Below are 22,638 nucleotides of genomic sequence, written 5' to 3'. Positions count from 1 at the left end.
CATTTTTCACGGAGTTTTTGAGTCACCCCTTTCATTGTCCACTGAAAAAATAAGATGATGGCATTCGCGCATTTTTAAAACACAACTGGGTACAAGAATATATACTTCAAATTGGTCGGGTTATTCGGTTCCTTCGTAACTATTGAAACAATTTTCGAATGCAAAGTCCCATGGCCAAAAGTGTGCCATAGAAAAACGATTAATGTTCCTAGAAAATTACTATCGAGTTGTAAAATCTCATAAATTTTCTTAGGTAGCTACTGTTTGGAACCAAATCGAACTCTGCACTATCAGCAACTTTGAAACTATTGCCTGATTTGTGTTCCTAGCTATAATTTCGCATGACTTGCAGCAAACTGACGGTACTAAATTTATCATGCTAATTTTCTATGAAACACGATATGAGCAAAGTTCTTAACTCATTGTACAACATAGGTTTGACGCGAACGGTAGGTACCTATCACACTAACTTTGCTAACTTGCTCTAACTTTACAGAAATCTGCTAAATAAGTTAGTCTTGCCATGATTTATAGTTTATGGGAAGAGGCGATTACGAGATTGCTGGTTTACAGTGCATGCATTATTTTGGTATCAGATTAAACGATAATTCATCATCATCATCATCATATATTAAAGAGTATGACTCCTGTTGGTGGAGCAATTTCCATGTTTGGCGGTCCTCTGCCTTCTCTTTGACAGCCTGACACGACGTTGATCTTTTCCTTTATTTGATTCATGTACGCTTTCCTTGGTATTTCCTTCTTTCTCTTTGCTTCAACTCTTTCTTCTATGATGTTTTTGATAAATTCATCGTGTCGTATCGTATAGGTCAGGTTAAATGTTAATTAGGCTGCATTTTCTCATCAATTATTTACAACGGTTGTGTTGTTACAGGGCGCCTGCTCTGCGGGTAGGATGCGGCGGCATGCACCGCATCTTGCTGCTAATGGCGGCGGTACTCACCAGGGCCATCGCACCACCTAACGCCACAGGTATTTTGCTTTAGGTAGTCTGCGAACTGAGTAGGACGCTGGGAAATATTAGGACGCCGTACCGGCCTGTGACCAGCCGTGCGTCGGTCACGGCGTCCGCAAACATAAATGCTTGGAGCCTCAGTGACGCTCGATGCTACACCAAACGCGCCGCTGCTCGCTTTCCACTGTCTTATTTTTGTATAAAATTGGTTCAAAATCAGGGTGTTTGAGTAAATTGGCCAATTGAACTTTAGTGTCTAGAATATAAAGAACAATTTAAAATTCCATGTACAATAAGTGCTCCATCTTAATGACAGTCGTCATACTACGTCGTCATACTAGCTGTATTTCTATACAGCTCAGTAGATATTTATTCATGTTAGGTTACCGACTTTACCTCTTGCAGAACGTTTATGTACTCAGTTGTAGTGACACAAAGACCTCTCCTATACTATCTCGGGTCTATAATAGGCCCACTGCTGCCCTTTGTTTTATTTTAGAATAATTATGTAGGTAAGTACTTACATATTTTCATGCCATCAGTAATTTAATAATGGATTAAAATTAAAATAGCTTTCCGGGGTCGAAAATTCATCGAACAATGAAGTGAATTTTAATGGAGATTTGATTTAACCATCGATATAATTTCATTAATTAAATAAATTGCATTCATAACCACAAATCTTTATAGAACGCGCTTGGATTTTGATTATTAAACCTTTTCATCATCTCAGCCTATATACGTCCCACTGCTGGGCACAGGCCTCCTCTCGAGCGCGAGAGGGCTTGGGCTATAGTCCCCACGCTAGCCCAATGCGGATTGGGGACTTCACATACACCTTAGAATTTCTTCGCAGATGTATGCAGGTTTCCTCACGATGTTTTCCTTCACCGAAAAGCGACTGGTAAATATCAAATGATATTTCGTACATAAGTTCCGAAAAACTCATTGGTACGAGCCGGGGTTTGAACCCGCGACCTCCGGATTGCAAGTCGCACGCTCTTACCGCTAGGCCACCAGCGCTCTTAAACCTTTAAACCTTTTAGGGTTCAATATAATTTGGTAGCTCAATTAAACTTTACGTTGGCATGGTATATACGTCAGCAATCAATCTTACTCGGTTTTTGTTCTAGAATCTGACACGGATCCCACAACTACTGCAACAAAAGCCACCATGACTCCTCCGACTATGTTCCGGAGTGGCGTGAGACTGCCCACGTCGAAGCCTAGGCGTCAGCAAATGAAGCAAGGGAAAGCGGACTCGCCCATGCTAAACTACATCTTTGACTCGTATGCGACGAACAACAAGCACTTTCATGACAAGTGAGTATAATTATTATCTCGGTAAGATATAAAAGTGGTTTACGGATTGCATTGATAAGTAGTAAGAACTGTAACTCGTTCTTTTTTTTGTTCTTTATTTTTTTAGACTTTTCTGTACACTCGTCAATCGTTAATGCCAGCTTCATATGACACACACGTGTGTGTAACTAATAAAACTCAGAAGTAAGTGCAACATGTTTTTTTGTAAATATTAATATTACATTTTATCATCTTCGTCTGTGATAGGATAGGTAGTGTTTGGAATAGCAAGATAATAATGGATTAGGTTTTCTTAGGTTATATTTTTTTTATCAAAACAGTTGCGTGCCAAAATTTTCTTTAATTAAATCAAACACTCCGTCACATAATGTAAATTCTATCATTTCGCATCGTTTTATTGTCGTCATCAACTTTACAGACCAGGCTTCCAAATGGCGTTTAACTTTATTGTGAATCTTTATAGGCCTGTAAACGGTTTTATGAAACTCTTCTATGAAATAAATTGTGTTTAAAAGATAACGATATTGTTAAAATATGCATCGAATCGCAGTATTCGGAAATGAAGTAGGTACTTAAGTAACAATTTCGACTTATTGTTAATGATTTAACCTCGTAAGTCCCCGCGTACTTGTACAAGTACAAGTTAAATTCGGGTTATAAACTCTTAGTGCCACTTGCACCATCCCACTAATCCGGGGTTAACCGGTTAAACCGTTAACCTAATGTCAAATTGTACTGGTAACCATGGTAACTCCAGGTTCAACCGGTTACCCCCGGGTTAGTGAATGGTGCAAGTGGCCCTTAAAGAAATAAAAGAAGTTCCAAATTCAAAAGCGCAAAAATTGGCCTGGGTCTAACGAGAATTGAGTCCGCAGCAAACTAGGCCGAATATCACCTACCCAAGCAAACGACCCATCCCCATTATTTTAGACTTTCGAAGCGGTTATTTTTAAACGTACTTATTATTGTCTTCGTTTAAAAACGTCAAAACGTCAAACTTCTATGAAATTACATATGATGTTTAAATAACTCTTGCACGTCTGTGCTATAAAAATCGCTGCAGAGTTTCGCAAATTGTTTCACAATGCACCATAACACATCAACTTTAGATATTTGACAAATAGAAAACAAAGTTGCACAAAGCCATTTCGCACTTACAATTAAAACTTAGCAACTATTTCTATCCCCTGCTTAATATTTGCTACCAAACTATGAGAGCTGTACGAAAACAGTCAAAAACTATTCCAAAGTTCGCAGTAAAGTTGATAGCAGCTGCTCATCCCAAATTAATGATGAGAAAGCAGAAAGTTTGTCGACCTGTTTCGAACCCAAGAAATGAGTATAAAATATTTTTATTTGTTGGGTAAATAAATTATTAGTATTTAATATGCTTCTTTATTATTTGATATTTGGTGCACATTAACAACAACACGTATTATTTGGTAGCTACGTATATTCCATAATATGATACATAATTAACAATGTGTTTTACATAGGGACACTAGAAGAATTGGATGAGTCGCCCTGGAACGGTCCGTGTCAGGGCCGGGGTGTCCATTTCTATAGAAAGTACCACGTGATTACTGTTCACCAAGAGTCAGTTAGCCTCGGCCCGGGCCTGGACCGTTCTAACGTGAGGCATCCTTAATTGAGAAATATAAAATAATCAGTTTCACTTTTTCGTGTGCTCGTGTGCTAATAAATCAAACTTCTGCCTACATTTTTTAAATATTTTCCGTAGCAGTTTAAGTATTTTTTCCTCGCCTCGACTACCACAAAATACCAATAATGTTACATCTAATACAAACACAGCAAACGTATCTTATTTGGTCTGGCCTATTTTTATTATAAATACAAGAAATCCTACATTTCTAACAGACGATCGGTTATATTATGAAAACAAACCTTGGCAAATGAAGCCTTCAGGCTGGCGTAGTTTAAACACAGAACTAATTTCGGTTAATTAACTAGCGGTCTACGTTATCCCATTTTCAGGTCGAATGAACATCTTTTTCAAGGCAAGCACCAGGCTTCAGTTACACCGTAACGTAATTGGGTGTTTTCTATGTATATAAGTATGTATTTATCTATATAAGTATGTATATTCGTCGCCTAGTACCCATAGTACAAGCTTTGCTTAGTTTGGGGCTAGGTTGATCTGTGTAAAGATGTCCCCAATGTCCCCCAATTCTATCGGCCTGATTCGAAGAATGCTTCTAAGAAGTCATAGCGATACGATACCGATCTGTCAGTGTCAAAACTGTCAAATTTTTCAAGCAAAAAACTTCACACTGACAGATCGGTATCGTATCGCTGTGACTTCTTAGAAGCATTGTTTGAGTCGGGCCATATGACATGAAGCATTACCAAATTAATTTCGTTACGAGTTTTATTATTTCAAGCTAGTTACTTTTTTGTTTCTTTCAATGTTCTGATTGTGCGGTCCTAGGTGTAAAACCACAAAGCATTAAAGAAAACAAATAAACTATGTTTAATCAATTAAAATCGTTTGTTGTTTGTGTACTAAAAGTTTGTTTGCAACTATCTCTACTAATACATAGGTCACTAGATAAGTTTTGCAATATACATATATGAAACAAAGATTTGGCCTATCCTATCACATATATTTAGAGTTAGACCAAGAAAAGTTTGCAGCGATTTTGATAGCCCACGCAGTGTAACTGTTATTTTGAACGTCAAACTTCTATGAAATTATGACGTATAAATGTCGTGTCTAACTCTAAACACTATATTTCCATGGACAGTGATTGGCCGGAAAACATATACTTTCATTTTAAAATTACTTTCTTTTTACAAGCTTTTATTTAGTTTCACCTGACCGTTGTCTGCAGAGTGTAATCAAATCTTGCAAGTTAAATTTGATCCACTTCCCGGTTTCCGATAGAGCTGAAATTTTGCATACATACGTAAGTCGGGTGACAATGCAATATTATGGTATCATCGAGCTGATCTGATAATGGAGACCGGAGGTGGCCATAGGAACAATGTGATAAAACAACGAAACCTAATTGTGTTTGGGGTTTTTAGAATTGTCTCGATGAGCATTAGTTGCCTGTGGAAAGAAAAGTACAGTCAGCGATAAAAGCTTGTTCCAAAAATGAAATTTTTGCCAAAAACTTATTACAACCATGGTATCTTAAACGGTGGCGGTGTAATAACCTCCGTTGATTCGTACGCGGCGCACGTCTACAAGTTACCAGTTTGAATGAAACGGCTCTCGTTTCAGTCACACTTTTTCCCTTTGTGAAAAACAAGCCTTTTGTATTACACGTGCGTGTTAGTCTTCTGACTTTTGTGTTTACCAAAAGGAAAGCAATAAGCATTTTCAGGGGTTTCCATTTTCAAATTCATTGAGATACCTACATATTTGTCGATGTTGGTATCCAGATGATTTATTGACGCACACTATGCTAATAATAGCTTTTTCACCACACCAGCTCGGAAAGGCTTACTTTGCACTTCAAAAACTGATAGCAAACTTGCATTTTATTCACATGTGAGGCAAAGTAATCAAATGCAAATTTTGTGTTGTTTTCGTATGTTTGCTGGTAGAATCGACTTTTAAATGATGATTTTGGATGCTAAATATTTAATAACATTTGGATTTTATTTGGATTGATTTTGTTTGATATATTACATTTAATATTTGCTTCGGGTTGGTGTGGTGAAAAATTTTGTGTTTCACTCGGGGGCAAATTTTGTTTAACTCTCGTACTTTGAAACCCTCGCAACGCTCAAGATTACATTTTTCGAATCACTCGCTACGCTCGTGGTTCAATTTTGGAATCTTTCGGTTGTTCGGATATCAATATTAGCACGAGCGGTTAAACAACAACTTTGCCCCCTTGTAAAACAAATAACTATTATATATATGTCGCAGTAAGATAGATATAGCCGTTATATAGTTATAACCCTAGGGTTATAATTATATGACGTAACATAGTTATACGAAAGCGATTCATTACTATCTTACTAGGTATATAACTATAATACGGCTTTAGTTTAGTGATATAGTTATATTACTGGATTAAGTTTAGTGATATAGTTATATTACTGGATTAAGTTTAGTGAAATACTTGTAGGTAGGAGTGCAGCGGTGCGGCGGAGGTATAGTTATATCCCTAGGGATATAGTTATATGCCGTATAATACTTTTTAGCAATATTATGTAAAAGTACAGGTCGATTCACGAAAGCTGGCACGAGATTTCTACTGAGTGACAGCTATTTTCATTGACAAGAGCAGCCGATGCAACGGAGCCACGCCGTTTTATCGTCTAAATAGTGTTTAGTTTTAAGTTTATAAAATACATATGTATGTTAGTCTGTAAGGTATTTGTAATATGGGCCTTGTTGCCTGAATTAAATTTCTAAATAAATAAATAAATAAATAAATAAATAAATTGAAATTCTGTCAAATCTCGCGCCAGCTTTCGTGAATCGATCGCAATGCCTCATAAGCCCTTAAAAATAGCAGTATGAAAATATATATAATAGTTATCTTACTAGGAATATGATTATAATACGGCATATAACTATATCCCTAGGGATATAACTAAACCTCCGCCACACTGCCGCACTCCTAATACCTACAATTACTATCTTACTAGGAATATGATTATAATACGTAGTTACGTACTATACGGCATATAACTATATCCCTAGGGATATAACTATACCTCCGCCGCACCACTGCACTCCTACTTACAATTATTTCACTAAACTTAATCCAGTAATATAACTATATGACTAAACTAAAGCCGTATTATAGTTATATACCTAGTAAGATAGTAATGAATCACTTTCGTATAACTATGTTACGTCATATAATTATATCCCTAGGGTTATAACTATATAACGGCTATATCTATCTTACTGCGACATATATACCTACTACAAATGCAGAGATATGTAAAGTAAAATGGGGTGAGTTGGGACAAATCCGAAGTTCAAACCTCAATAAAAGTTTATTTTTATATGTGGCACGTTGATTTATTTATTATATATACTTGAAAAGTGTTCCGGTAGTATGAACTTTAGTTTTTCAGTGATAATTTGTCGTTTCATTTCCTAGACTCTACGATGAACACAAAATAGTCGGAAATCACAGCTCACCCCGTAGTCGGAGTTAGGAGGAAGAGGGATTGAATGAGATTACAATTGCTAGAATTGACACAATATTACAGTAGCTTGACTTTTAAGAGAATAAACTATTTACGTAACAATGTGATAACTCTGGTCTAAAAATACCATCCCACCCCCTACCATCCCTCCTTATCCCATTTAAATCCCAACTGCTCTCGCAATCCCTACTCACCCCATTTTACGGTACACACAGAGACGTTTAGAAAAAACTTTTCTAAAAGTGTTCGCTTTCTACATCCTTATTAAGCAAACAACATCCCCGTAACGGATTCCTTTCTCAACAAGTGAGTCATCAAAATGAAGTTGAAATTTCTGGCATAAGACAAGTACACAATATCATGCTTCTCCATTAAATAGGAGAGGGTTTCCTTTCAACAGGAAAACACACTTGCTGATATTGCTATGTTTCCCTCTTGACAATAGAATAAAATACACGTCATAAGCAATTTAACGGACTCTCAACCTTAGCTTATGATGAAAAAAATATCTAGTACCTACTAAAAGAAAAGAAATAGTTACTGTCAATAATGGTATAAAAATAACACGAGTAATTGAGGGAATTGCTTTTGATTAGGGGTTTCCTACTGTTAGAAGCAGAATAAGACTTTTATTTTTTTGTATTCTCAACATTTATTTTGTTTGCGTCATCCAAATACATTGGACCTCATTTATTTCTAGTGCCTTAGCGAAATAGACTTAATATATTTTTATAGGGTTTTTCGTCTTAAAAACTTTTAGGCTAAATAAGAAAAACGGCTACGAGATAAGGATTCGAGCGGAAAATGAACACGACAAAAGCGGGACTAAGTATGTTTTAATTTTCAGTAAAGATTTACTTTCATCCCTGGGATGTCTTAAATAATGAGGCTTGCTGATATCGCTTAAAAGCTCTTTTTTTAAGTGGAGTATTTAACTGCGTTCGAGCGCCTAACTACATATCTCAATTGAAATTGGTGCCTTAAACCCTTGGTTAACAATCTACTACTTTTTAATGATCTTTGCACAAAAATAATGTTCACAATAAAACGTCTGACGGTAGATTTTTTAAAAGTAAATAGACAAATCGCCTGATGAGATGTCATCGCTGTCATTTTCTTTGCGGGGGAGGGGACCTCAAATGTATTGCTATTTCCATGAATAGCCATGTCGTTACATACAAAAGTTTGCACAATTGTGCAAGTTTTTCGGCAGAGGGGTGATCTCTTAATGGCCACTCCAGTTATTAAATGCTCTAAGCTAGTAACATATATTTTAATTAATGATAAATGTAGTTTATTTAGGTATAGTACCTAACTTAACAATCCTTCTTGTCATATGTGGTGACAGCGGCGCCGGCGTCTACTACTTTTTCTGATGAGCATTCATTTTGCATTTCGCAACTCGCAAATTAAGTAATAACCGACAGTTTATTAAGTATGATTAAATTGAAAGACGACACCGGATAGCCCTCCGCCCGTATTCGAACTTCAAGATATTCACAAGAGACGACACGTACTAGATCCATTCTAGATACGTTATAGTTTAGATATCAACTAGTTCTCTTTTGCAGCGCAATTCGGGCAATCAATGTCACTTTTACGTAAGATAAAGTAAGATATCTATTAGATGTGAATTGGATCTCTAAGTCATATCCTGTGGAAATCGTTCAAGAGTATCTCCAGAATCGAGCAAATGTCAAATTTGACAGGTTAGTTCTTAAACATATCGTTATCGTATCTTGGTGATGTCTAAAAGATATCTAATAGATATCTATTTCAAAATCCGAATCGGGCCCAGCGTTAGTTTCGGCTTCAAGGCTACGTCGGGATATTGATGAACAATCTAGTAAATAAAGTTTTACAAAGACTTTACATCTTACATGTATAAATATATAGACACCGAGAACGCTTTCATCATAAGCAAAATGATTCGGTATAAAGCGTTATTCGCTTTCTGTCATATTCACTAGAGTTTGTTGCCTTCATTTGTCCTTGGCGGGTACAATATCTAGAATTCGACATCTAAATACTAAATATCTAATGGTCAGGCAAAGCATCGTTTACCTACTAAACACATAATGAATATGGGCGTGGACGGTGTGGTGGAGGGATACAAATCCAACATGTAATTCACTCGTTTCAACACTAGCAGACTTATAAATGGCTACTTTCTTGGGTTTTTCAACACAATTTCTGTATTTGATCCAATACCTGAAAATTTAACGAAAGTTCCGTAGATATTCTTTATAAAAAACGGTGCCACCCGTTTTCAGTTTACACAAATTCGGCAGATAAATATCAAAAGCGAGCTCTCGTAAATTGTCTTGTTAAGAACGAAAATGAGTTTTATACATCTGCCGCTGTTCAGAATTCACGGTAGGTAGGTAATTTTTCTTTGTCAAGTAACATTTTTCATACATATTTTTTTAGTCTAAGGCCGCCTAAATAAATAATATGTGGCGAGCTGACGGTGAGTGGCGACACCGCGGACCCCTATTCCAGAGGGCCCTGTCATCTGGCCCTCGCCTCTGTGCTTGCCTTGATTGGCCGGCCAGAGTGGAGTCGCAAGAGCGGGACCTATGCTCCAGGTTGGAAGTGTAAAATGTCATAACGCCGGCGGCCCTTGAACGGATTACCGGGATCTGGCTACCGCAGACTCACCTCTCGACAACCTCACAGCCGCTCCAAAGTGTTGCCCTGTTGTCGCACTGTGCGTGCGGCCATTGCGGGGCCCACTCAATGAGTTGGCGAGTCACCACCTGTCTTATACAATTTTGAGACTGATTGTCACGGCAGGTGTCCGCTAGTCTCTCCCATAGCCCATTATCCAGTCCATCCAACTTTCAAATCTATAGCCCATGACCTTAGTTCCCATCGCAGCACAAAAGTGCTGCACTGCAATAGTCTTTGCACCTGGCGGGGACCATCTCTTGATGTATCACATTGTGCGTTCGGGGATGGTATCCGCCACGTGTATCCCTTGCTTTTAGATTAAAGTGTCTTAAAGGGCCTCTGCGCTGTTGGCTTCGGCCCCACGTACGCCTCCCAAAGGTCCGGGACCCCATGGTCCCGAGATATGGAAAAGACACAAAAAAAAGCATAATAATAATAATAAATTGCTTTCCTTGGCAAACGAGAACTGGCGCAAACCTGTGGTACTAAGTACTGCGGATCGCAAGGCGGCATGGGAGAGTAAGGTGCTACACGGGCGGTTCTACAAGGCCCTCACGGGACCCGATGTGGACCTGCTCGCGTCGGTGAACTGGTTACGATTCGGGGACCTCTTCGGAGAAACCGAGGGTTTTGCCTGTGCAATTGCAGACGAAGTGATGATGACGAACAACTATCGGAAATATATCCTGAAGGACGGTACGGTCGACATTTGTCGGGCATGCCGCCGTCCCGGAGAGTCACTCAGGCATATCATTTCCGGTTGTTCTCATCTTGCTAACGGCGAGTACTTGCACAGACATAATCTCGTAGCCAGGATTATTCACCAGCAACTTGCCCTTCTATATGGCCTTGTGGACCGCGAAGTACCGTACTACAAGTACTCACCTGCGCCTGTTCTCGAGAATGGTCGTGCCACGCTCTATTGGGATCGATCTATCATCACTGACAGGACTATTGTAGCCAATAAGCCTGATATTGTGATAATAGATCGACCGCAACGTCGGGCCGTGCTCGTTGACATCACCATCCCCCATGATGAGAATCTCGTGAAGGCCGAGAAGGACAAGTCCAGTAAGTACCTAGACTTGGCTCACAAGATAACCGCCATGTGGGATGTTGATTCGACGATCATTGTCCCGATAGTCGTTTCAGTGAACGGTTTAATAGCGAAGAGTCTCGACCAACATCTCGAGAGACTCTCGCTAGGTGGTTGGATCAAGGGACAGATGCAGAAGGCGGTGATCTTGGACACGGCGCGGATAGTACGTCGGTTCCTCTCTCTGCAGCCCTGACCACCGGTAGCTTGGGCCTTGCCCCGCTGCTGGCGGCACCCTAGGTTAGGTTTTTTATAATGTGTTTATATGTATTTTTTATTGTTTTGTAAGTGTTTTTATATTTTACTTTTATATTCATATTATAAAAACCCTAGCCTAAGAGAAATGATGAATAAAGAAGGAATAATAATAACCCCGCGGGGGCAGCTTGTGGCGAGCTGACGGTGAGTGGCGACACCGCGGACCCCTATTCCAGAGGGCCCTGTCATCTGGCCCTCGCCTCTGTGCTTGCCTTCACCGGCCGGCCAGAGTGGAGTCGCAAGAGCGGGACCTATGCTCCAGGTTGGAAGTGTAAAATGTCATAACGCCGGCGGCCCTTGAACGGATTACCGGGATCTGGCTACCGCAGACTCACCTCTCGACAACCTCACAGCCGCTCCAAAGTGTTGCCCTGTTGTCGCACTGTGCGTGCGGCCATTGCGGGGCCCACTCAATGAGTTGGCGAGTCACCACCTGTCTTATACAATTTTGAGACTGATTGTCACGGCAGGTGTCCGCTAGTCTCTCCCATAGCCAATTATCCAGTCCATCCAACTTTCAAATCTATAGCCCATGACCTTAGTTCCCATCGCAGCACAAAAGTGCTGCACTGCAATAGTCTTTGCACCTGGCGGGGACCATCTCTTGATGTATCACATTGTGCGTTCGGGGATAGTATCCGCCACGTGTATCCCTTGCTTTTAGATTAAAGTGTCTTAAAGGGCCTCTGCGCTGTTGGCTTCGGCCCCACGTACGCCTCCCAAAGGTCCGGGACCCCATGGTCCCGAGATATGGAAAAGACATACAAATAATAATAATAATGGCCGGCTGGAGTGAACACTGAGCAGGGGCCGCAGGACTCTCACCTCTGGCTTGCCTTAACCGGCCGTCCAGAGTGGGGTGTCAGAGCTATATGCTCGCAGGGTGGAAGTGAAACATGCCTAAGACGCGAGTTGGCACAGTGGCTGCTTACAGCCACTGGGTAGAAAGCGGTGCACACCTCTCCACACCCTGAGCCGCTCACGCGATGTTGTCCCCTTGTCGCTCCGTGCGAGCGGCCGTTTTCGGGGACCCATATTGTGAGTTGGCGAGTCACCACCTGCCTATTTTTCGTGTTTTTATAACATATGATCAAGGCAGGTGCCATAGTTTCTTCCATAGTCAGTTACCAGTCCATTAGCATCTCAACCCAATAGCCCAGTTCTTTTTGTTCCTTTTTCTTGCAATAGTCCTACACTAACCGGGGCTTGTCCTTGGGTGCACTACTATAGCGCAAACAGGGGTAATCGTCGGTTAGTGTCACATCACACTTAGAGTTAATTGTCAATTTACAAGGGGCCTCTACGTGTTGGCTTCGGCCCCACGCACGCCTACCAAACGTCCGGGACCCCATGGTCCCGAGATTATGTAAATGACACACATAATAATAATAATAACTCCTCGGCCGATTCGGCCACGGCGACTGCTGTCAACTCCGTTGCTGTCTCTGGTGTGCTCGCAGGTGGCTGACGTAGCCTATCTTATTACTTAAGGTTCGCGAACATTGCGGGCATGTGAGCACACCATTTGTGTAATTATAATCTATTGCCGCAGGTGGTCTGGCCTTTACTTGGTCGCGCTTGGCATCCAGCTCCAAGCGCCGTCGCGATTCAAAATCGGTAACGTTGGCATTTATTGCTGCCCGCCATTCAGTTCTTATGGCTGCCTATTGCTCCCATCGCGAGGGCTCTATACGACACTTTTTCATGTGACGCTTAAGCACATCTTTGTACCTGAGGAATTGGCCGCCCTGTTTCCGCTTGCCCTCCTCAAGTTCGGAATAAAAGATGCGCTTAGCCACACGCTGGTCGTTCATCCGTGAAACGTGGCCGCACCACCGGAGCTGACGTCGCATGAGGTATACCTCGATTCCACCCACATTTGCTCTACGCAGCACTTCGGTGTTCCGAACACGATCAGACCATCGGATCTTCAGTATCTTGCGTAGGCATCTGAGGTGGAATCGATCCAGCATGCGAATATGGCGGCGATAAACGGTCCACGTTTCAGCGGAGTATAGAAGGTTGGGCAGCACGACTGCCATATACACGGATATTTTAGTGGCCAGTTTTAAGTCGTGTGAGCTGAGGACCTTGTGGTCTAACTTGCCAAAAGCTGCAGCCGCAGCCCCGATCCTGTTGTTAATTTCGGCATCAAGGTCGCACTTGGATGTTAAAGTGCTCCCCAGGTAGCGGAACTTGTCTACCTGCTTCAGCTGGTCCTCGCCGAGTCTAACGACCAGTGTCTGTTGACTGAGCACGTCCAGCGACATCACCTCAGTCTTTTTGACACTGATCTTGAGCCCAAATCTGTGACAGGACTCGTCGAAGCTGGACATGAGCTGTTGCATGCCTTCCGGGGACTCAGTCACAAAGCACAAATCGTCTGCATACATGATCTCTGTGATCACTGCGTATGAGACTTTTGTGCGTGCTTTAAACCTAGCCAGATTGAAAATGTTGCCGTCAGTGCGATAGCGGACGCGAACACCTTCAGAGCATGTGTGTAAGACTTCTTTGACTACGACCGAAAAATACAACGCGAACAGAGTGGGTGCTAGGACGCAACCTTGCTTCACCCCGCACGTAACGGGGAAGAAGTTCGATTGTTCGTCGTCGGTAGCAACGCAGCACTCCATGTCGTCGTGTAGGAGTCTCACTAGCCTTACAAACTTCTCCGTGCATCCAAGCTTGCTCAGAACTATCCAGAGGGCTTCACGAGGCACGCTGTCAAATGCCTTCTCGAGGTCAACAAAGCAGAGAAACAGTTGACGACCTTGCTCTCTGCTTTTCTCTTCTAGTTGACGCACAGAGAATATAGCTTCACAGGTGCCTCGGTCAGGCCGGAAGCCAAACTGGGTCTCCGGAAGCAATTTTTCGGATATATTCATTAGGCGGTTCAGCAAGACTCTGGCTAAGACTTTCCCTGGGACCGATAACAACGAAATACCACGGTAGGAATTGCAGTCAGAACGGTCACCTTTGTTCTTATACAACGCCCTTATGCGAGAGACCTTGAAGTCATGAGGGACTTGTTCCTTTTCCCATATAAGAACAAAAAGTTTCCACATAGCTGATTGCAACTGGGCGTTTTCGGAAAAAAATATTTGGGTAAAATATCACTGTCCTACGACTTTGGTATACTTTTTTAGTGTCAAATACTGTTTTAAAGTGTACTACATGTATACAAAAATTGTAAAGTGATTTATTATCTGAGTATTTATGGTAAAAAAACTGATTAAATGGTACTTTAAAGTAAAGAAAATGTACAAAAACTGAAGAAAGGGAGATGATTTTTGAGTGTCCCATGCACACTTTGCATACTTTGGATCCAAATATTATATATCTGCCTCCTTCTAGGCCCGAACCTGGTTGTTGTGTGATAAGAACGTACCAGCCAAAATCTATTAAAAACCTTATTTTTTAGCACCTAAAGTAAAAATATGCATTAAAGTTTAATTTATTGTTGTCCTTCAATATCGACGTAGTGGAAATTTCCACCAACGTCACGGAGTTTTTACCAACTTAGTAGCAAAAATCTACTAATATCATACGGATTTTTAGATGATCGTAACATTATGATCCTATAATTACCCGGTGTTTAGGTTTTACAAGGCAATTGGGCTCGAAAAAAGCTAGTGTAGGTTGTGCGTCACGATGTGCAGAAATTTGTTTTCCACAACGAACTCAATTAAACTGAAGATAAGGAGCCAATTATTGACTAAATATTTATGAATTACGTTAGATTATTATGTGTAGTATGATATCAAATAATTATAATTAAGAAAATTCAAACGATCAGACCGCTATTTCGATTTATTAACCAACCGGCATGCCTACGTCACATCCAAAACGTTACGTGATGTATTAGTGGAACAAAAAAACGTGACGTATGGAATGAAAATGCACGGTTTACATGCCGTCATTTTAAGTTGCCAAACTATAGTAGGTAGAGTGATATTAAAAAGACAAATAATTTTATTCTAGCTATATTCTTCTAACTACTCGACCTACTAGTAATTACTTAGCACCAGTGGCGGCTGGACCTAAGAAACGCTGGCAGGCGCAGGTTATGCTTTCGACTGCAGCAGTATTGCAGTACGACAATACTGCTGACTGTAAATGTCAAAAAACTGGGCAGCAACATCTATTTTGATTTTGTAGCAGTATTGCAGTCGGCAGTATTTTCGTGCTGCAATACTGCTGCAGTCGAAAGCATAATTACTCCAGGAAATTTTAAAATCTGTTAAGTTAAACTATAATAATAGGTATTAATTACTAAATTATTTAATTTAGTACAACATTAAGTAGGTATTAAAAAAGTAGCTATTTATCCGCACATGTAAACCCGTCATGTAGTTCCTAAACGCGATATTATGGTCCATAACGTCACTTTGTCCTACTGTGGCTGTGATTGATTTTATTAGAATTTATATTAATTATTAGGATAATTGATACTGATTTCGATCTCATTTGCAAGAATAATATATGATAATGATTAAAAACAACTTTTTATAATACCTTTACCTTACGTTTTTTATAAAAAAATGATTGCAAAGCAACAATTAAAACGAAAAATGTGACGTATTGGAAAGACTTCTTTAAATAACTTTATTGTAATACTTAGTATTGCAGTTGTTATTCGTTTTTAGAAAATTAATATTGTTTTGTATTTCAATAAATAAAAACTGGTTCACTTAAAACACTCCGATCTTCACTTAAAACCTGCCTAAAATTTGTAACGTAATGGATCGTCACATTGGCTGTCATTCAGTTTAAAGTGATTTATTAAGAATATAAATAATGTATATAGAAAGAAAGTAACATTTTCATAAAATATATTAATAGTAGATTTAATTCAACCCATTTTTAGTAAAAAAAAATTTTTTTTTGGTGTGTGGAATTCCATTACGTGACGGACTCTAATTCTAAAAACGCCCAACTCCTCGCCGCCATATTTAATCAGTTCTCCTGGTATAAAGTCGATGCCGGCCACACGCTTATTTTGCTGTTGTTTAATAGCAAGGGCAACCTCGTCACCTGACAGTAGCTCATCCAGTTCAGTATAATAAGCATACAACATGCAAATAAATCTAATAGACTACCGTAAACTCAGGTAACTATTTATTTTCATTATTGAGACAATTCTTAGAGATTTCTTAACAAAAAAGAGCAGTAATTTTGTAACCCTGCTAGGCGATATTTAAAGTTATACATGGTGTGTCTGACCATGGGGCTTTAACTAAATCCAGGGCTTGATTTTACTCGCTAAACTGAGCTACTTTTACTGAGGGACCAACCATAAAATCGGGGAAATTTTTTTGGCTTTTCCATAGAAAACGTCGACATCTGATCAGCCAAAATGTATGAAAATGTAAAAAAAAAATTCGGGATTTCGGGGTTGGTGCCATAATAAAAGTAGCTTAGTTTAGCGAGTAGAATCGAGCCCTGGATTTAAAGCCCCATGGTCAGACACACCCTGTATAATTATGTATTCTCATTAGAAATTAAGTCGCTAACTGTCTCTTACTTAGATACCTATGTCCTGCTGTGTTGGAGTCAGAAATCAGCCGCTTTCTAACAACGACATACCTAGTTCGATCCCCGGGCACATATGCTGAAATGTACTTTATGCATTTTACTAGTAACAGTATATAAATATTTGTATGTACGGTTGTTCCAGATTCCGCGCCCCGTCGTTTGAAGGCGACGTGACGTCAGATGATACACTAGATGCCGATACGGGTGCGACTGTCGTATTCGATTGTCGCGTAACCGCTCTAAGAGATAAAAGGGTATGTTTGATTGTTCATACAACACACGTAGTAGCACAAAGTATAATACCTACATAACTAAATACAACTGGAGAATTTTAACTAAAATCCACTGTAGTACAAGTATTATTCAGTAATAGGGTCATTTAACCACTATCTTATAAGTACCTATGTCTTTCCCATCACGGAACAATGGTGTTCCGGATTTTTGGGGGCGTGCGCGGAGCCGAAGGCAACATTTTAACACTTTAATGAAATGTAAGGGGTACACTGAGCAGAGGCAGCACCCGCCAGGGTGTAAGGACTATTCAGAGTCGATGGGATCTAAAATGAACTAGGTTATGGGGTAAAAGCGATGGACTAGTACCCTAGAGGGGGAGGCCTATGTTCAGCAGTGGACGTCTTATGGCCAGGGACCGTATAACCGGTTTTATTAAATACCTGTATATAAACTGTCAAACGAATACCGGTTAAAATGTTATACCTATATTCGAATTAGAGGTATTGCTGTCATTCCGTTTTTGTCTTTATCGCTAAACTACACTAATTGACATAATGAAATACCGGTATTCATTAATACCTCAATAATAACAGGTATTCAGTATACCGGTAATGGTTATCGTATTTAATACCGGTATTCATTGCACTTGATCAAAGAGTAACCAAAAACTTTGCGACAAGAGGTTAAAGTTGTTGTTAAGTCCTCATGCTAATATTGATCGCAGTACAAGCGAAATATTTCATAATTTAACCACGAGCGTAGCAAGTGGTTCGAAATTGCGACCGTTTCAAAGCACGAGGTTAATGAATGAATTAATGAAAAGAATTAACCCCAGAAAACATTTCCATATGAAATATGAGCGCCGCGCCGGCGCGCCGCCGCCGCCATCAAAATTTTCGCGCCGCCGCCGCCGCCAAAATTTTCGCGTCGCCGCTGCCGACACTGCGCTATCGCCGTGGCATCGGCGTGACCTTGTTAGATACTAGAGTCTGTCTAAGTTAACTTTGCACCGATTTGAACAGAACAAAGTGAGGGAGTGTTATTATAATATAAACGTCATATTTTCATAGAAATTTGACATTAACGATGATATTTACACACGTTGTCGTTGCAAATGCTATGCAGATTAGTTTGATCGGGAATTTATTGCTTTTATATAAGGTGCTAACAAATTACAGCTTGGCAAAAAAGAGTAGAAATTAAAAAGTGGCAACACTGTAGTGTCGTCCCGTTTTCTTATATAAATTGGTTTGAAAGGGACGACACTACAATGTTGCCACTTTTTAATTTCTACTCTTTTTTGCCAAGCTGTAGGTATCGATATTTTAAGAGATGGTACTTTATATAAAAACAGTTAACTTTAAATAGAAATCAAGAAAACTTTTCATATCATATTTTTGTTTTATTTACCGAACAAAAAAATAAATTAAAATTATATTAATAAAATTAATTAAAAATAATCATTACGTGCATTTAACCACATAAAGAAAAAATACATAGAGTGCTCATGCTCACTCCATACATCAGTTTTGGTACCAAAAATACTATTCTTTTCGTAGTCAACATTAGTATCGAGTAACGGAATTATCAGTACTGCTACTTGACAATAGATGTTGCACCGACCGAAAAGTCTAATGCTCAACAACTTTCAGCTAATATTAAACAAGGATTAACTGGAACTTATTTTCAACTCCTTCTGCTTTAATATTAGTTGTAAATAGTTGTTCAATACAATTTTCGTGAGTCGCGACATTTGAGACATCTAGTATCAAGTAGCGGTACTGATAATTCCGCTACTCGATGCTAAATGTCAATTACGAAAATAATAGTCTTTTTGGTACCAAAACTGATGTATGGAGTGAGCACTCTATGCTTACTATATTTGTCTATGATTTAACTGACAAGATGTTTAACACTTTCTGTTTTGCCAACAATTGTTTGTGTTAAATGTCATTATCATCAACGTGTCATTTCATTTATCAACGTGAAGTGGCCAGTTAAAAAGAGGTCTCATTTAATTATCTCATTAACAGGGTGTTTTTACGTAGCAAATTTGTTTTCCAATTTTCTCAAAGAACATAATAAAACCTAAATGTTTCATACTTAAATATACTCCAGGAGTCGAGTATTATCAGCTGTAAAAATATTGGTAGCTAATTTGTTAGCACCTTATATTAAGTTCGGATATATAACTTTTTTGGCTAATATATATTAGACTGCATGCTTTCTCTTGTCTATGCTTAAGCTAAACATGTGGCAGTAGTTAGCGATTCGGTGGCCAGGCAATGTCAATGAATAAGAAATAGGTGATATGGAGTCTAACCTAATACGTCTATTCCAGAACATATCCTCAACAATTGAATGTAAAGGTATGAGCACGATAGTTGAAGTCACGCACACAACAACAAAATCATGTAATGACAGTGAGATTTTGAAATTAATATTCTTTTTAGGCTTCCGTATTTCGTACCAATATCAAGTTGATATCAACTGTAAAAAAGTTTCTTGAAGGTTTTTTTTATAGGCTTTTAATATCGTACGTTTAAGTCGCATTCACTCATTGATTCATTCATACTATTTTTGCGATTAGTAGGTACTCTGTGCGAGCAGTGTGTGTAATCATTCACCTCTCCTGGCGATACGTACATATAATAACTATTATATTTGACTATAGTTACCCGCACTGACTTCGCACGGATAACACAAAACCTTAACAAATTGTACACCTAAACTAAAGCTTCCTCAAAAATCTTTCTATTGATAGCTGAAATCCGCATGAAAATCAGTTGAGTAGGTTTTGAGTTCATCGTGAACATACATTCATATAGTTACAGACAGACGCGGCGGGAGACTTTGTTTTATAAGGTGTAGTGAATTAGTGATAAATTCAATTAACAGTAACCTCACAATATAAAGATGTTCATTGTGCTGCTTATCTACAGTTCATGGCATGAAAAACTTTTTTCCTACCATAATTCAATAAATAATCCTTGAAATTAGAAGGTTTGAATTCTCTTCGCATAAACCAAGTTTTCAAGGCTACGCCACCGATTCGCCGCCACCGCCAACCAATTTTGACCGGCGAACCGTCGCCGGCTAAATGCCTATCGGGCGGCGCTAGACGTGCGCGCCGGTCGAAAATAATTGGGCAACGGCGCGCCACCAAAAAATCCACGGCGGCGGCGCGGCGTGGAAGTTTTCAACTTTTCAATATTAAGACGTATAATGAAAAGTCATGCTTAACCCTTAAATCGACAAGGGAAAAAAATCTTAAAAAACTGTGTTAGTATCATTTTTTCGGTGTTATTATCTTATTAGGTATGTGGTTGTTTATTGTAGAAAAATCATGAAAAAAATCTATTTATAATAGTTTCGAAAAAAACATAGGTATGACAAATATGTTGGATGTTGCCAGGTTCGGTGTAAATAAAAAGATACGCTGCATAATGAAAAGACGTCTAGTATTTTGGACGTTGCCGAATATACAGTACTTTATATGCATAAGGTTTTTTTTTGTCAATATCATGTTTTTTTTAAATTATTATAGAATAATTGCTTTTAATTACAAATACACTTACTGATAATGTCAACTTATGTTATGAACTAAAGTAAAACCTACTATTTTTATATTTTTCCAAAAAGTTTATAGCTCGTAGGTGGTAAAATTTTACCAGTCATTGGCGTCATTTTATTAACATTAAATCAAACTTAGCGGGGTATCGTAGGATGCAGCAACATCTGAACAATGGTATACAATAATGCATGTAATTTTATCAATATTTTCGTAAGAACTTTCTTAAATGAAATCGCGGGTCTGTCTCTTGATGTCTTGATGAACGCACAGGAAAAAAAATCCGTAATAATATTTTTTTATCTATTTGGTTCATTACGTTGTAATAAGACAAATAATGACTTAGTATGGTGTTGGTGCGACATAAAATAGTAGAAATTCAATTATATAACCAGAAAAATTCCGTAAGTACGTAATTATTGCCATTTTTAAGTAAGTATTTTACGTCAAAAATGTGAGAGTTACGTAGGAAGTGGCGCCCGCAATAATTTTCAACTATTTCTTATCGGACTATAACCTATTACATATTTTAACGCTGCATAATACTGTCTTATAAAAAAATATTCGGCGCGAATTTTAAACTACCGGCGCGGCGGCGGCGGCGGCGCGCGTACTCCTTATGGCGGCGGCGCGCACGTCTAATCAGCGCTCATATCTTTGAGATTATAAACTACATACATAATAAAATACAATTAAATCAACAATTAAAAAACAATTAAAAGAATCAAATGAACGCTATTAAAAATGTATTCGTCAAAATCATCACCTAACAGCTAATTTCACCAGCAACATGAAAACGGGCATTCTAAGATCCGAATCTTAAGTATTTACAACTTTACAAGCGGGCCGGACAACGTCCTTGACGAGTAGCGAAGGAACGAATCGTGGTACTACTACAACCGGTATTGGCACTTAGTTATTACCGGTAATAGCTTTAGGAGTAAACTATCAAATAGTGGTATTTGTTGTCAATTGGCTAAACCGATAACACTATTGAATACCGGTATTCGAATACCTCTATTCGGAGCTTAAGTGATATAAATACCCAAATTCAAATTACACCGGTTATACCTCAATAATAACCTGTAGTCAGAATACCGGTAACGGTCCCTGCTTATGGCTGAGATGATGATGATGATGATGTAGTACTCATATTATTAACTACGTGGATAATTATTATTAATATCAAATTTATGTCAGTAAACATAAAAAGCCTTAGTTTTTGTTGATAAAGTGATCATAATAAGAAGTCCAAAACCGCTGAAGCTTGGAACTGTAGAAAGTAAATAATTGGAAGATACAAACTTAGTACTCGCGAAAAGTGATAGAATGTCATAACTTAGTCCATCAACAAGAGCTCTACTATAAGTTAAAGTCTGGTATTTGGTGATACAAGGGTTTTCACTTACTCACACACACAACCGAGCCGAGTTAATCAAGTATATTTTTGGAAAGTTTCCACTGAAAGGGCCTCGAGTTTCTGACTCTTGTACCTGGTAAGTTTTAAATAGATCAATCATAGTGTTAAATTGTAGGTACCTAATTAAGCGTCACATTACGTTTTCTAGAGGTATTCGATTTTTTGCACGATCTTAAAATTTAGCAAATACGTAGATAATTTTAACCATACACACTAGAAAGCATAAATAAAGGAAATGCTTCTTATATCAATCAATATTACTCGTACAATGACCTCCAGAATAACTAAAACGAAATTGCTACCTATCTATTGTAGCAACGTGTAGCTAACACTTAGATATGGCTTGATTGTTTGGGGAAAATGGATTTGACATTCAAAGGTTACATACGGAAGTCGATAACCTCGAC

General features: G+C 38.9%; 1 protein-coding gene across 1 annotated transcript in view; it reads left to right on the top strand.

Moving 5' to 3' along the window:
* Positions 1-22,638, top strand: part of LOC134668227 (titin-like) — a 70,311-nt gene that overhangs the window by 17,967 nt on the left and 29,706 nt on the right. The window contains exons 2-4 of the mRNA XM_063525728.1: positions 896-993; positions 2,110-2,299; positions 17,149-17,260. Of these exons, the coding sequence (XP_063381798.1) occupies positions 896-993; positions 2,110-2,299; positions 17,149-17,260 (400 nt within the window). The remainder of the gene's footprint in view (positions 1-895; positions 994-2,109; positions 2,300-17,148; positions 17,261-22,638) is intronic.

Source organism: Cydia fagiglandana, chromosome 1 (genome assembly GCF_963556715.1).
Source record: "Cydia fagiglandana chromosome 1, ilCydFagi1.1, whole genome shotgun sequence".
NCBI lineage: Eukaryota > Metazoa > Arthropoda > Insecta > Lepidoptera > Tortricidae > Cydia > Cydia fagiglandana.
The sequence above is the reverse complement of the archived record's forward strand: the minus strand, read 5'-3'. Positions and strand labels throughout refer to the sequence as shown.